Source organism: Colobus angolensis, unplaced genomic scaffold, assembly GCF_000951035.1.
Source record: "Colobus angolensis palliatus isolate OR3802 unplaced genomic scaffold, Cang.pa_1.0 Scaffold133, whole genome shotgun sequence".
In the NCBI taxonomy this organism is placed as follows: domain Eukaryota; kingdom Metazoa; phylum Chordata; class Mammalia; order Primates; family Cercopithecidae; genus Colobus; species Colobus angolensis.
In genome coordinates, this window is record NW_012114411.1 from 4,396,656 (window position 1) to 4,410,319 (window position 13,664).

Consider the following 13,664-nt stretch of genomic DNA (forward strand, 5'->3'; position numbering starts at 1 on the left):
GATCAAGTTTCTTCCATTGAAAAAATTCCTCCCTCAACTATTAATCTCAGATTCTACTCTATCCTAAACTTTACAGCCCAAATTACAGAATCTTCTCGGTATTCTCTCTCTAGGCCTCCCATCTATACCTGTGGCCTCGGTTAAAATCAGTACGCAAGTGATGAAAATTTATATTTCACTTTAGATGTCTTCTGAGCTTAAGCCCTAAATACTTATGTGAAACCCTTTAGGTATTTCAAACATTTTCATACCCAACAGAACAAAAAGTAAACTCGTCTTCTTCCCTCTCCAGCCCGCTCCAAACCTGTGCTCTTCCAGTGTTCTGTATCTCAGTGAACAGCACCCACCTACAGCCATTCAGTAGCAGGCGTCAGAAACATTCTCTCACCACCTCTCTTCCCTTACCGCCATATATCCAACCCATCATTTAGGCTGCTTCGTTTGCCTCCAAAGTGTTTCTCAAATTTCTCTTCTTTTTCAGTCTGTACCATCGTCACTCTAAGAAGCAGACATCTTTACCTGAAACTTATACAGCTTGTTTACCTGATAAACTTAAAAGTAGTTTATATCCTTGTAACTACTTTGGTGATAGTTCACCTTGGCCAACTTTCAACCTATTTTCTGTAACGCAGCCAGAATGATCTTTTCAAAACATAAATTCAATTGTAGCACTCCATGCTTAAACTCATTTCGTAGTTTGTCACTATACTCAGGACAAACAACACCTTCTTACTCTAGCCTAAGCCATCTATTTAAACTCTTAAAATCTCCCAGTGGTTTCCCATAGTTTGTAGAATGAAGACAAAACAGCTTAGCATGGACTGCAAGCCTGCAATGTGAAACTTGAATAAAATTTTAAATTTCTATGTCTCAGACAAAATGCTTCTATGTGCCATTGCTGTAGAAAATTTTCAGCAAATCCTTTGTATCCAATGTTTTTTCAACTTAAAGAATGGATGATGTGAGATTAACATCTGTTAACATTATTATGTTAATTTCACATCATCCATTCTTTTGTGACATTAGGGACTCCATACCACCCAAGCACTTCTTCCCTCACTCTCTTAACTCTGGTCACCTTGACTTTCCTCTGTTCTCACCTGCACTGCCCTCCTGCCTCCCACAGAACATCTGCACATGGTCCCTCCTCTCTTCACCTAGGTAACTCCTACGTAAGGTCCAGATCTCAGTTCAGGGTTGCTTGCTTTCCAAGTTCGTTAACCTTTGCGCTGCCGTTGGCCCATGCAGCACCTTAGCAAGAATTGAAGGACGTCATTTCCTCTGGGCAGATGCTGTCTGCACCTGGGTTCATGGCTCTGTAAGCAGAGCACAGGTTGTATTCCAGCTCCCTGTCAGCCAGTGGTCAGAGGACAACACACACCTATCCACAGCCACCCTGGAAAAGCCTCCTAATTTCCCCCGGCCCCGTCACCAAATACCTTTGCTTTGGAGTGTGTATCACAGTTGGGGGTTCTCGGGTACCCCTGTGAGTGTTTGATTCATGCCTGTTATTCTCTAGATACTAACCTCCATGACAGCAAGAATAATGTGTTTTTACTCATTAATGTGTCCCCAGCATCTACCACAGAGCTTGGCAGAGCTTCAACACATTCTTGATGGAGAAATGAATTGTTAAGTTGCAAGAGTATTTAAAAATATCATTTACATTACAGAGTCCAGGCTGGGCACAGTGGTTTACGCCTGTAATCCTAGCACTTTGGGGGGCCAAGGCGGGTGGGTCACCTGAGGTCAAGAGTTTGAGACCAGCCTGACCAACATGGTGAAACCCCATCTCTACTAAAAATTCAAAAATTAGCTGGGCATGGTGGCGTGCACCTGTATTTCCACCTACGCAGGAGGCTGAGGCAGGAGAATTGCCTGAACCTGGGAGGTGGAGGTTGCAGTGAGTCAAGATCATGCTGTTGCACTCCATCCTGGGCAACAAGGGCAAAACTCTGTCTCTGAAAAAACAAAAACAAAACAAACAAGAATACAAATCGAAATGATGCTTTTGTTCTTAGTCATACATGGAAGCTAAACAAATTGATTTCATTGAAGTAGAGTGTGGAAAAGTGGTTCCTAGAGGAAAGGATGAATAGAGATTCAGGTATAGCCAGAGATGGGTTAACGGACACGAAAGTACAGCCTGGTAGGGGGAATAAGTTCTTACGTTCTATAGCACTATAAGGTGACTACAGATAACAACAATTTACTGCATATTTTCAAATAGCTAGAAGAGATTTAAAATGTTCCTAACACAAATGATCAATGTTTGAGGTGATGGTTATGCTAATTACTCTGATTTGATCATTACACATCATATACATGTATGAAAATATCGCATGTTCCCCATGAACATGTACAATTGTTTTGTCAATTAAAATAAAATATTAAAAGCAAAAACAACAAATAATGCTTCATTTGAGAAACTATGAATAAGGATATAAAATTAAGGTGACAGAAAGTAAACATTTAAGATTACTTCTGGGCCTATCCTTCTGTTAGTAACAGTAAATGTGATTTTCTGCTCTGCCAACAGAACATACCTTGCCAGTAGAAACTCCCAGGTCCTCCCACAATAAGGTCTCCATTCTACAAAACAGAAACGGCAACAGCAACCATAATCAGAAAAGAAACACTGAACATTTTTAAAGGGTGATAAATCATTGTTAATAAGCATTGCTCTAACAATTTGTTACACATAAAAAGCAATTTTTAAAAGAGATCCTTCTATCTGAGGCCTGCAGTTCATTTTCCTTCCTCTTTTGTTTTCAATTATTTAGCGTATTATCACATTAAATAATTTTAATTTCACTCAATTAAGTAAGTTGAACTCTCTCCCTTGAGAGAGATAAATTCTGGTTTTGGGCATTGCCTCTGACAAGCAAAATATCAACATGTTTAATGCTGTGCAGTTCTGCAGACATGGTCTTTTGAGGCTCAGTGATAAAAAAAAAAATTCTGTTCCAATTTATTTCAAGGCCATAGTAATGCCTATTTTTTTCCATACATCCTCAATGCCTCCTCCTTCTCAGGAGAAAGACAAACACTCCAGACTAGCAAATACAAACATTTTCTCATGAATTTACATCCTCACCTTTCATGCCTCATATTTTTAACTCTCAGTGGAAAATACCAAAACAAAAAAGTAATGATAAAAAGTATGATAAAAGACAATAAACAGTTTATACATTGATGAAATTTTTCTATACTATTTTCAAAACCACAGAATCTGTTCCCTCTACATTCTTACTGAACATCTCTGTTTAATTTTGTGACTGATATGTGAATTTTAATATTAATATTAAATGTAACTGGTCAATTACAGTTAAAAAAAACAATGAATAGATTCCTGTGATCTTTTTAAGAAACATTTCTTTACTGAGTTTTTTAGATTTTCATTTAAAAAATTATTGCCACAGAGGGTAAGAAGAAAGGCTGTTGCTTTTCATCATGTCTATTTCTCTACTATTTAATAGGCTGCTATGTGCATAAGTTATTTACATGAAAATAAAAAGTGAACAGAAAATATTTTTAGAAAGAATTTGCCCAAACAGGCTAGGTATGTTCCTTAAGATTCTTTGTTTCTTTGGTGGTAGTGGTGGCTTTGGGGTGTGGGAGTAAGAGGCAGAGGGTAAAAAAAAAAAGCAATCAGATTAAATATTAGAAGCTGCAAGACCAAAATAATTCACCTTATAAAAATCCAGACTAAATCCTGCTTGGCAGTAACCCTGCCCTTCCGGATCAGCATTGCCTAGAATGATCAAAATACATACATGTTATAACGTCATCATTCCTGAAATATTTTTTTAATAACCAATTCAGGATATTATGTTATTTCCTCTAGAACCTTCTAAATTAAAAATGATCAATATGTGTTTTATGTGCATTTTTTAAATGTATTCCAAGTAATTTATTAAACAAATTTCCATCTATTTTCTTACCCCAAATATCATTGTGATTCTCTAGTAAGATCAACAGGAATAACATCCCTTTTGGCTACTATATTGGGTCTTATGACTCATGTTCATTTGAAGAAATAAAATCTCTATCTTTGACTATATTCCAAATTTCCCATGAGGCAATAACGTGTCTCTCCTTTGCCCCCTCGTGCTGAGTGAAGGCAGGTCTGTCATTCCCAACAGGTGACACCTTGAGGAAGAAGGAGCAGTGCAAGATGACCTTTGTGGACGTCATCTTCTGGGCCACCAATAAGCGTTTCCATTGTTATGCTCTTTAATAGGAACTTAATTTTAAATTATCCTATTATGGCCAGGCGCGGTGGCTCACACCTGTAATCCCAGCACTTTGGGAGGCCAAGGCAGGCAGATCATGAGGTCAAGAGATCGAGATCATCCCAGCAAACATGGTGAAACCCTGTCTCCACTAAAAATATAAAAATTAGCTGGGCATGCTGGCGCATGTCTGCAGTCCCAGCTACTTGGGAGACTGAGCCAGGAGAATCGCTTCAACCCGGGAGGCAGAGGTTGCAGTGAGCAGAGATCATGTCACTGCACTCCAGCCTGGGTGACAGAGCAAGACTCCATCTCAAACAAACAAAAATAATAATAAAATAAATTATCCTGTTATAATAAGCTAGGTAAATTGGGAAATTGCATTTCTGGTCACAGTCTCACTGGACATTGCAATGCTAGTGTTCACAAAAGACAAAATTCTAGTAGTAGCTTATCTTGCTTTCCATCCAATATGACTCACTAACTCATTGTCCAATAGGATCTCGTGGTACAGTGGTAAAGTATAGGCAGACCAACACCATGATTTCAAGGCTATTATCAAAAGTCTGTAGGGCATTAGGACCAGGAATTTACTACTTGTAACTTGTACTTTAAAAGAGTTTCTACAGCTCCTAACATGCCTAAAATAGCCAAAATGTAGTGAATTAAGTAGAGGGAATTTCAATCCTGCATAGTTAGATTTGGACATGTAAATAATGACTTCTTTCTTATCCAGGATATTCCTCAATGGAAAGTGAAATAAGAGGATGGGAAGGGAAACACACCTCATCACAAGAAGTACTGATGACTGGGCATGTGCCTGTTCAGAAGCTTTTTGAGATGGACCTGGCCTTTCCAGCTTCCCTTAGAATGTCTCCTGGTTTTTTCTTTCCTTTGGTCATTACTTAGCTAATTTTAGCACTGTCATCATCAATTTTTTACAGATGCTCCCTTTATTTTTAAAAACACTTTTTGACCTCATGCACTGTATTTTAACAAAATTTGTTCCTTATTTCACAACTATATTTCATGATTTATGGTCATGAATCCTATAAAGTTCCCTAAAAGCTCATCTCTATAATCTGGAATGTCTGAGTAGCAATTTTCTAGAAGCTCATAAGTGTAAATATTTATATGCATCTAGAAATATATATGAATGCATGAGATATTACTCTGAACGTATATGTATTCATATACATGTTCTTACATATTTTTCCATCCACAAGCCTTTAAAAATCCCTTTTAAATTCAACCCTGACTTTTTATTTTTAAGACTGTAAATTATTCGAAAGGGAAGAAACACAACCATTCTTTGAAAGTACTGCTTTAAAACAGCAGGCTGAAAACAATTAAGAGAAAACATTCATTTTTTACAAAATACACTGAGAAAATAATGAGCTCCAAATGTTTATTGTAAGTGGTAATTATAATAGAGCATGAGGTTCTTTCCATGACAAAGTCTTTTTTTTTTTCCTTGTTGAATCATAATTTATGAGAGTTGAAGGAATCTTTCTTCCTGGGACTTCAGAGCATCTGTGAACTTGATAATTACGTCCTAGAGTGAACTCAGGAATCCAAGGAAGCCTGTGGATAATTTGCTACTATTTGTTGACTTCTTATCCAACAAATGGAAGGGTGTGTGTGAACCATCTCCCCCTGAATTATGAATGACCATAAGAGCCATAGGCAGGTGATCAATATGAATGAGCAGGTAATGGCTGACAATATCAGCAGAGTGGGTTTGTGGTGTAAAATTAACATGAGGTGCTTCTTTAAATCTCCTTTTGAAAATAATACTACTGATGTTTCCTGTTGTGGGATACTGACCATCCATATGCTCAGGAAGAAGCTGGCTTTGTGTTAATGATCTGTGAACTTCTTGGCCATGACGGAAAGTCTGCTTCTTAGATGATCTGAGGAGGAAGAAGTACCCGTAGGAATAGGGAGACCAGGAGGATGTGAAAACTGTGGCTATACAGCAGAGAGGAAAGAATTCATGGCAGTTTATTGAGCTATTCTGCAACTCAACATGTGCTCCATTCTATCTTTGTTGAGCTATTAGCCTACTGTGTCCATGCAGCTTAAGATGCAAATGTACATTAATGTACATTTTTGAAGAATGGTTCAGGCCGGGTGCGGTGGCTCCCGCCTGTAATCCCAGCACTTTGGGAGGCTGAGGTGGGTGGATCATGAGGTCAGGAGATTGAGACCATCCTGGCTAACACAGTGAAACCCTGTCCCTACTAAAAAAATACAAAAAATTAGCCAGGCATGGTGGCGGGCACCTGTAGTCCCAGCTACTTGGGAGGCTGAGGCAGGAGAATGGCATGAACCCTGGGGGCAGAGCTTGCAGTGAGCCAAGATCACACCACTGCACTCCAGCCTGGGCGACAGAGCGAGACTCCACCTCAAAAAAGTAAAAATAAAAAATAAAAATAAGAAAAGAATGGTTCAAATTCACTCTGAAACTTTTCCCCTAGAAGTCTACATTTCATGTGGTGTATTTTGATGTGAGCCCTCACATCCCACACAGGTAGTCAGGTGAAAAGGCAGAACAAGGAGTGACTAGTTTTATAAAGATCATCCTTAATGGCAGTTGGAAGAATATCCTACATTATCAAGGCAAAAGGCATATGACGAATGGTCTCGTCTTTTTAGTTAGAGTTATTTGTTGTTTGTTGAACAAGCCAGCTTGTCTGTGAGCATATGGTCAATATCACAGAACAGGCATAGAGTATACGATATGGATAGGTATAAATATTGATGAAACAAGTTCAGTCATGAATCTCTCCACTCCCATTCTTTTTCTGATATATTTTGGATATCCTTTGTTATTGTTTGCGGGATTTTATCTTCAGCGTAACAATACTGACCTCTTCATAAATCCAAGAGCACAGCACTTTGAATGGAACAGGACACAGACTAGGCCTCACATTGGCTGTTGCCTGAGTCTGGGGAGTTTCTCTCCTCTCTACTCCAATAATCATTTGCTAGAAGAATCCCTTTCTATCATCTTGTCAAAAATGCTGCTCTTCCCCTGGCTTCCCCAGCACAGGTCTCTCCCTCCTTTCTTGTCTTGTTATATTTTTTTGTAGCACTTTTCACTGCCTGACATTGTATCATAAACATATTTCTTTACATGTTTACTGTCTAGAGCCAGCTCCTTGAACAGAGGGCTTTTTCCCTCTTGTTCTTTGCTGTATTCCCTAAACATAGAAGTGTTAGTTTAGTGCTCAGTGTGTGTGTGTGTGTGTGTGTGTTTTTAAGAAATCCTGGCCGGACGCAGCGGCTCACGCCTGTAATCCCAGCACTTTGGGAGGCCGAGACGGGTGGATCATGAGATCAGGAGATTGAGACCATCCTGGTGAACATAGTGAAACCCCGTCACTACTAAAAAAAAAAAAAAAAAACTAGCCGGGCAAGGTGGCGGGCGCCTGTAGTCCCAGCTACTCGGGAGGCTGAGGCAGGAGAATGGCGGGAACCCGGGAGGCGGAGCTTGCAGTGAGCCGAGATCGCGCCACTGCACTCCAGCCTGGGCAACAGAGCGAGACTCCGTCTCAGAAAAAAAAAGAAAAAGAAATCCTGCATTGAATAAATACTTCAGTCCCATGATCTACAAAAAATGCCTACTTTAAAGCTATTTAAAATAAAATCCTTATTCCATGGACTATCCATTCAGCTGACATTTGTTGTAATCTGAAGAAGTGTCTGATTTACTTCAGTATTTTCAAATAGAAAGCAATAATCTTCTCCTTGTTAAAAATCCTCACTAAAAGCTATCAGAGTTAAAATGTTCAAGCCAGGTGTGGTGCCTCATGGCTGCAATCCCAGCACTTTGAAAGGCTGAAATGTATGGATCACATGAGCTCTGGAATTCAAGATCAGCCTGGACAACATGGCAAAAACCCTTCTCTACAAAAAATACAAAAATTAGCTAGGCATGGTGGCACATGCCTGTGGTCCCAGCTATTTGGGAGGCTGAGGTGGGAGGACTGCTTGAGTCCAGGAAGTCAAGGCTACACTGAGCCATGATCACAAACATTGTGCCATGATCACACTATTGCACTCCAGCCTGGGTGACAGAGTGAGACGCTATCTCAAAAACAAGCAAACAACAACAACAACAACAACAACAACAAAAGTTCCGTTCCCAGTACTTTAGGTTTCTAAATCTCAGTTGCCTCTTTGTTAACCCTCTAATATCACTAATCTGTTTTTTCTCATTTATTTATGACATTTGATCATTATCTTCCCTACATTAATATTGAATTTTAGAAACACTCATGCAAAGGGGGAAAAATTTAGAGGTTTAGAGATCAAGCTAATTTGGGATTTAGTGGTTTTTTTTAAATCAATATCCTGAAATCAGTCACTAGAATGTTCTTTCTACTACATTTTCCTTCCAGTATGGTCTTGTGGATTATCAAGAATAAGAATGAAAATCCATAGGTTGCTTATCAACAAATCCCAGTGATCTATCTGGCACACTCAAAACTGGAGGAGTTAATTAAAGGACTCCGAGTAAATGAATCCATCTATCCATCCACCCATCCACCCACCCATCCATCCATCCGTCCATCCATCCATCCATCCATCCATCCGTCCATCATGCTATCCCAAGTCTTGGGTATTCCACAGAGATAAAATGATCAAAACACAAAACCCCAAAGACGACACTCCCAGGTTTGCTTTAAAGACTACTTGGCTACAAGATTCCTGGAACTGCCACATGAGATTTGAACTCTAAGTATACAGGGTCATTTTGAAAAAAAGGATTAAACCTCTTAAGCAGAAAGGCATATCATGCAGACAATCTGCATACACAGCTGGTAAAGAAAGAAACAGCCATTGAGAACACAAGCCAGACAGAAATCTCAAGTTGAACATATGCCCAGGTCCAACCATGCTAACTAACACCATTTCAGCAATAAACAAGTAGAGTGGGGAGTCAGCATTCTTTAGGACACAGGGCGTGAATTTTGAACAGCAACTGACACCTTATGGCCTAAAATAAAGAACCAATCAATTCTGCAAAATATCTTAAATCAGAAGTGTTCTAAAACACAGAAGATCAGTAGAATTCCACGCCTTTGACCTGCTGTCACATCAAGACATCTGTAAGGCTGACAGAAATCTTTACTTACCCCCAAAGCTTTTTCCTTGCAACCCTGTAAGTTTTCAATGGTGTTTTGAGCCTACTTGCACTCCTGTCTACAATAAAAAAGTGCTTGCGCTAATGTCACTTTCAAGGAATAAAATTTGCTTACTGTTCCGGCAAGGAGAGAACTCGGCATAGGCGCTGAAGTTCTGGATTGCTACATAGCAGGTGCCAACTGGGTCCTTTTCTGGTGTCGGTTTAAGAGTTCTCCAGTGATATAAAGGAGCACAGGCCTAGGAAACATCAAAGACCAAAAAAATACATTTTTGCTGTAGGTTTCTCATACTATAGTTTGATTTGATTTATTGGTATAACAAACGGTTACATTATTGGGTGAATAAATTGGCCTCTAGCATGCTAACGAGTACCTTGGTCATCAAAGGTAATTACTTCCAAAAGTAATTTTTTATGTTAATACACTGTAGAATTGGTGAAAATTAAATACATGCAAAAAAAGGAGTTTTCTGACAATTTTTTTTTTTTGAGACAAGGTCTTTCTCTGTCACCCAGGCTGGAGTGCAGAGGCCTGATCACAGCTCACTGTAGCCACAATATCCTGTGCTTACGTGATCCTCTTGCCTGAGCCTCCCAAGTAGCTGGGACCACAGGCACACACCACCATGCCTGGCTAATTTTTCTTTCTTTCTTTCTTTCTTTTTTTTGTAGAGATAGAGTCTCACTAGGTTGCTCCAACTGGTCTGAATCTCCTGGGCTTAAGTAATCCTCTTGTCTCAGCCTCCCAAAGTGCTGGAATTACAGGGAAGAGCCACAACACCTAGACCCCATAGAAATTAAATTTTTTCTGCCCCTAAAGGCAAGCAGAAAATAATTCCTAAAAGCGAATAACTCATATTTCTTTTCTTCTTTTTAATTGGACCTACCTAAAAGCAAATGATCATGTAAACAGTAAATTAATCAGTGTGATGTCTTATGAGAACAAGTTCCTTTCTGTGTCTAATTATTGTTTTTGAAAGATGACTTTCAAATCAAAGGATGCAAACAAGCTAGTAAACTTCTGTTTTGTGACGCCCCCTAGTTTATCACCGAAGCTGCATCTTATGACTTTTAAACAATGACTTTCATCTGGATTCACTTCTCCATTTTCACAGTGTTTTTGGCTTGGTTTTTCCTTTCATGGTTTTTATTCAGGGCAAAACTGAAAGTAAAAGCATCTTATGCCTGTTTTAGCAATTTTATCAGGGGTGATCAGAAAGTTAGTAAGAGAGCATGTTAATGAGCTACGAGCATTTCAAGGCATGAAACACGACAGGTGAAGCAATTCAAGTCTCTGGCCCTCCTTGTTATGGAGAAATGTATTGAGATAAACTCCAAAGGCCTCAATCTTTTTGAGAAAGGAGAGTTATCCACATTATTTCATAAATGCCCTCTCCATTCTAAGGTAGCAAATAACCAAAGGGTTAGAAACCAAATGTCCTGGGCTTATTTCCAGCTAACATATAGAGTGGTAAATTAAACAATGTTGCATACTGTACAAATATTTGCTCACACTTTGGAACCTTTTTTGGAATTGATTTAACTGCCTACAGGACTTACATATGAAGGTTTGCATATAAAACTTGATTAATAGATGTATAACATGTTGAATTAAGTGCATGCCTATCAGATAGAAGTTGAAACATAATTTTACAATACCAAATGATGATGCATTTGTTTGTTATATCTTTGCTTTTATGATTTATAATTTGTCATATCAGAAACTGATTTGATGCCTCACCCATGCCTTTTCATTTTCGGAATGTTGCTTTAGAGAAAATAAGACATACTTTATGTCATTGCCTATGACCCCCTTTTTAGGAATACATTATGGTGAAAAGAGAACTGCTTCTGAATTAGTTTGCTTAATATCAGGAATATTATGGGCAAAAATGAATTTAAACAACAGCAAGAAAAACATGATCTGGCTGCTTTTGCAGAAGTTTAGATTCTAACAAGAGCACTGTATGGAAATCCTCTTCAAGGAAGTGAAATAACATTTTGTTAGGAGTGAAGAGAGGAAATAAACGTGTATAAAACATTAGCATGACTTGGACTTCCATTTTACTTGCCTGAATCTTCTGTAAATATTGTACCTGATTCTCCAAATACTCATCTCTAAAGACAGAATCCTAGAACACAGAGCTGCTAGCCTGCCTTCTAACTTGATGGTATTATGTCACACTTAATTCCAGAGAAGTGAAAAAAAATCCCAATTTGAAAGTGGTCTATGCTTCCAAATGTGTCCTTGGTAATTTGGACCAATGTATAACTACTTTTAGTAAAGACAACTCCTAGTATCAAATAAATTACCCTTCTACAACTTTAGTTGTTTGGTTTTGCCTCCCTATATATTGTAAAGTCTTGGCCAATACCTCAAAACTCTGTAACTCTTCTAGGTTCCCCAAGTTATCTGGCTCATAAATTCAGCATAAGGTGCAGATGCAAAAGCACAGGGAAGTCTACATCATGAAGCATTCACTTGTGTAGCTTGATCTCATCCAACTGGCCTCACCTTCTGTTTCACCAAAAGGCATTTCATGCCATGAAAATGCTTTCCAGTGTTTGTCTGATGTTAGCTCTAAAAAGTTACTCTTTTTCAATCTGCTCAGTTTCACATTGATGTGAAACATACTGATGTGATATATTTAGGCTTTGACCCAAACCTGCTATGTATACTCATGGTACCTGGATATATAAAATGATACTTCTGGAGGCAGGATTTTGCAGTTATAAAATCACACCATATAGGAGAGAATTTAAATGTTCAATCTGCTAAGTTTCAGTGTTCAAAGAAAAACATTTAGCTTGAAATATACTCTGTATTATCCTATTTCCCATCACATATTTTAGAAAATGCATGCATGCCAAAAATTAATCACTTTTATTATGAACATGGTATATTATTTTAGTTTCCATTATTTTGAGGGTTTCTACAATTATGGAATAAATATGCAACTATCATGTGTTACAGATAAAATTTCAAGATGCATACAAAAAAATCAAAACTATCCAAAAGATTTTTTAAACCCCAAACGGTTATTACACAGAGTTAATTTTTCAACAGCAAGTCCCATAAGTCATATACTACCTTAAAAAGTTCTTACCAATTCTGGAATGTAAAACTTGTATTAACGCAAAGACAGCCCTACAAAAACTATATTGTAAATGTTGGATTTCTTAACTAGAGAGGGCTATATACACTTTATACATTACCTGTTTTATGTCAAAATCTTTTTGGGGTTAACCACAGACTAAATAAAGTAAGGCATTTCCTTTAGATACTTATTCTTATTAAATCATAATTCAAGTAGCTTTCAACAAATCCTAAAAGCCAAAGTTATTGCTTTATTGTTGTAAGGAAATTAAAGCCAATAGGTTGAAAAATTCCCCAAACTAAAAAAGACTTCCAGATTACTTCAACAGTCATTTGCTTCTTGATAACTTAGACACGTATCATTGCTCAGAACAATAAAATAATAGAATTATAAAGTCATAGCACTTTGAAGCTGAAAGATTATCTATTTGGGAATGAGTGTTTTTACTTTAAAAGGTATTAATGAACTCAGAGAATCATGCAGTCAGCCGTTTAAAATTTATGAAAGACAGCTTTCTTTTCGGTGGAAAAAGGATCAATGAAACCAAAGCAGATTAACTTAGCCTCCTTATGGGAATAGTCCTATTTTTCTGGTCAGATTTTAAGTAGTCCCTAAGTCAGTCTTAAGCAGTATAATATTTTGCCACTTTAAGATTTAGCTTTTACTTTTCTTAGTTGTTTTTGAAATATTTGAAAATAATTAACTGCTTTTCTGGAAAACAGGCTTTATTTCTGATAACTTTAAACATTAAAATACATTCTTTAATTTTAAGCATTCAGTTTCTTTTAAAATGCCAACAGGTTTATCATTGAAAGTCTAACATGTTCCTATAGGAAAGAACTTCCCTAAACATGAGCTTTAAAACATTGCAGTGCACACTATACTCCAAAGCAGCAGCACAAGCCCACGGCTCATACTCACCACAACTTTTCCTTTGTGAGCTTTCACTGTTGCTCCAAACCACTGATTGGATTTAAACTCAATATGTTCTTTGGTTCCATTAACTCTGATTTTTCTGTTGTCTGACAAAGAAGATATGAATAGTTAATAATTTGTAAAACATGGCAGCCAATTAAAACACATAATAAATTTGTACATCAAAAATACTTGAACTAAGGCCGGGCGCGGTGGCTCAAGCCTGTAATCCCAGCACTTTGGGAGGCCGAGACGGGCGGATCA

At 37.9% G+C, this 13,664-nt stretch overlaps 1 protein-coding gene across 2 annotated transcripts in view; it reads right to left on the reverse strand.

The window, feature by feature from the left end:
* Positions 1-13,664, reverse strand: part of ITGA8 (integrin, alpha 8) — a 205,515-nt gene that overhangs the window by 156,343 nt on the left and 35,508 nt on the right. For both annotated transcript variants that reach the window (XM_011934275.1, XM_011934276.1), the window contains exons 3-6: positions 13,407-13,507; positions 9,503-9,626; positions 3,693-3,754; positions 2,547-2,592 (exon numbers count right to left, since the gene is read on the reverse strand). In XM_011934275.1, the coding sequence (XP_011789665.1) occupies positions 2,547-2,592; positions 3,693-3,754; positions 9,503-9,626; positions 13,407-13,507 (333 nt within the window). The remainder of the gene's footprint in view (positions 1-2,546; positions 2,593-3,692; positions 3,755-9,502; positions 9,627-13,406; positions 13,508-13,664) is intronic.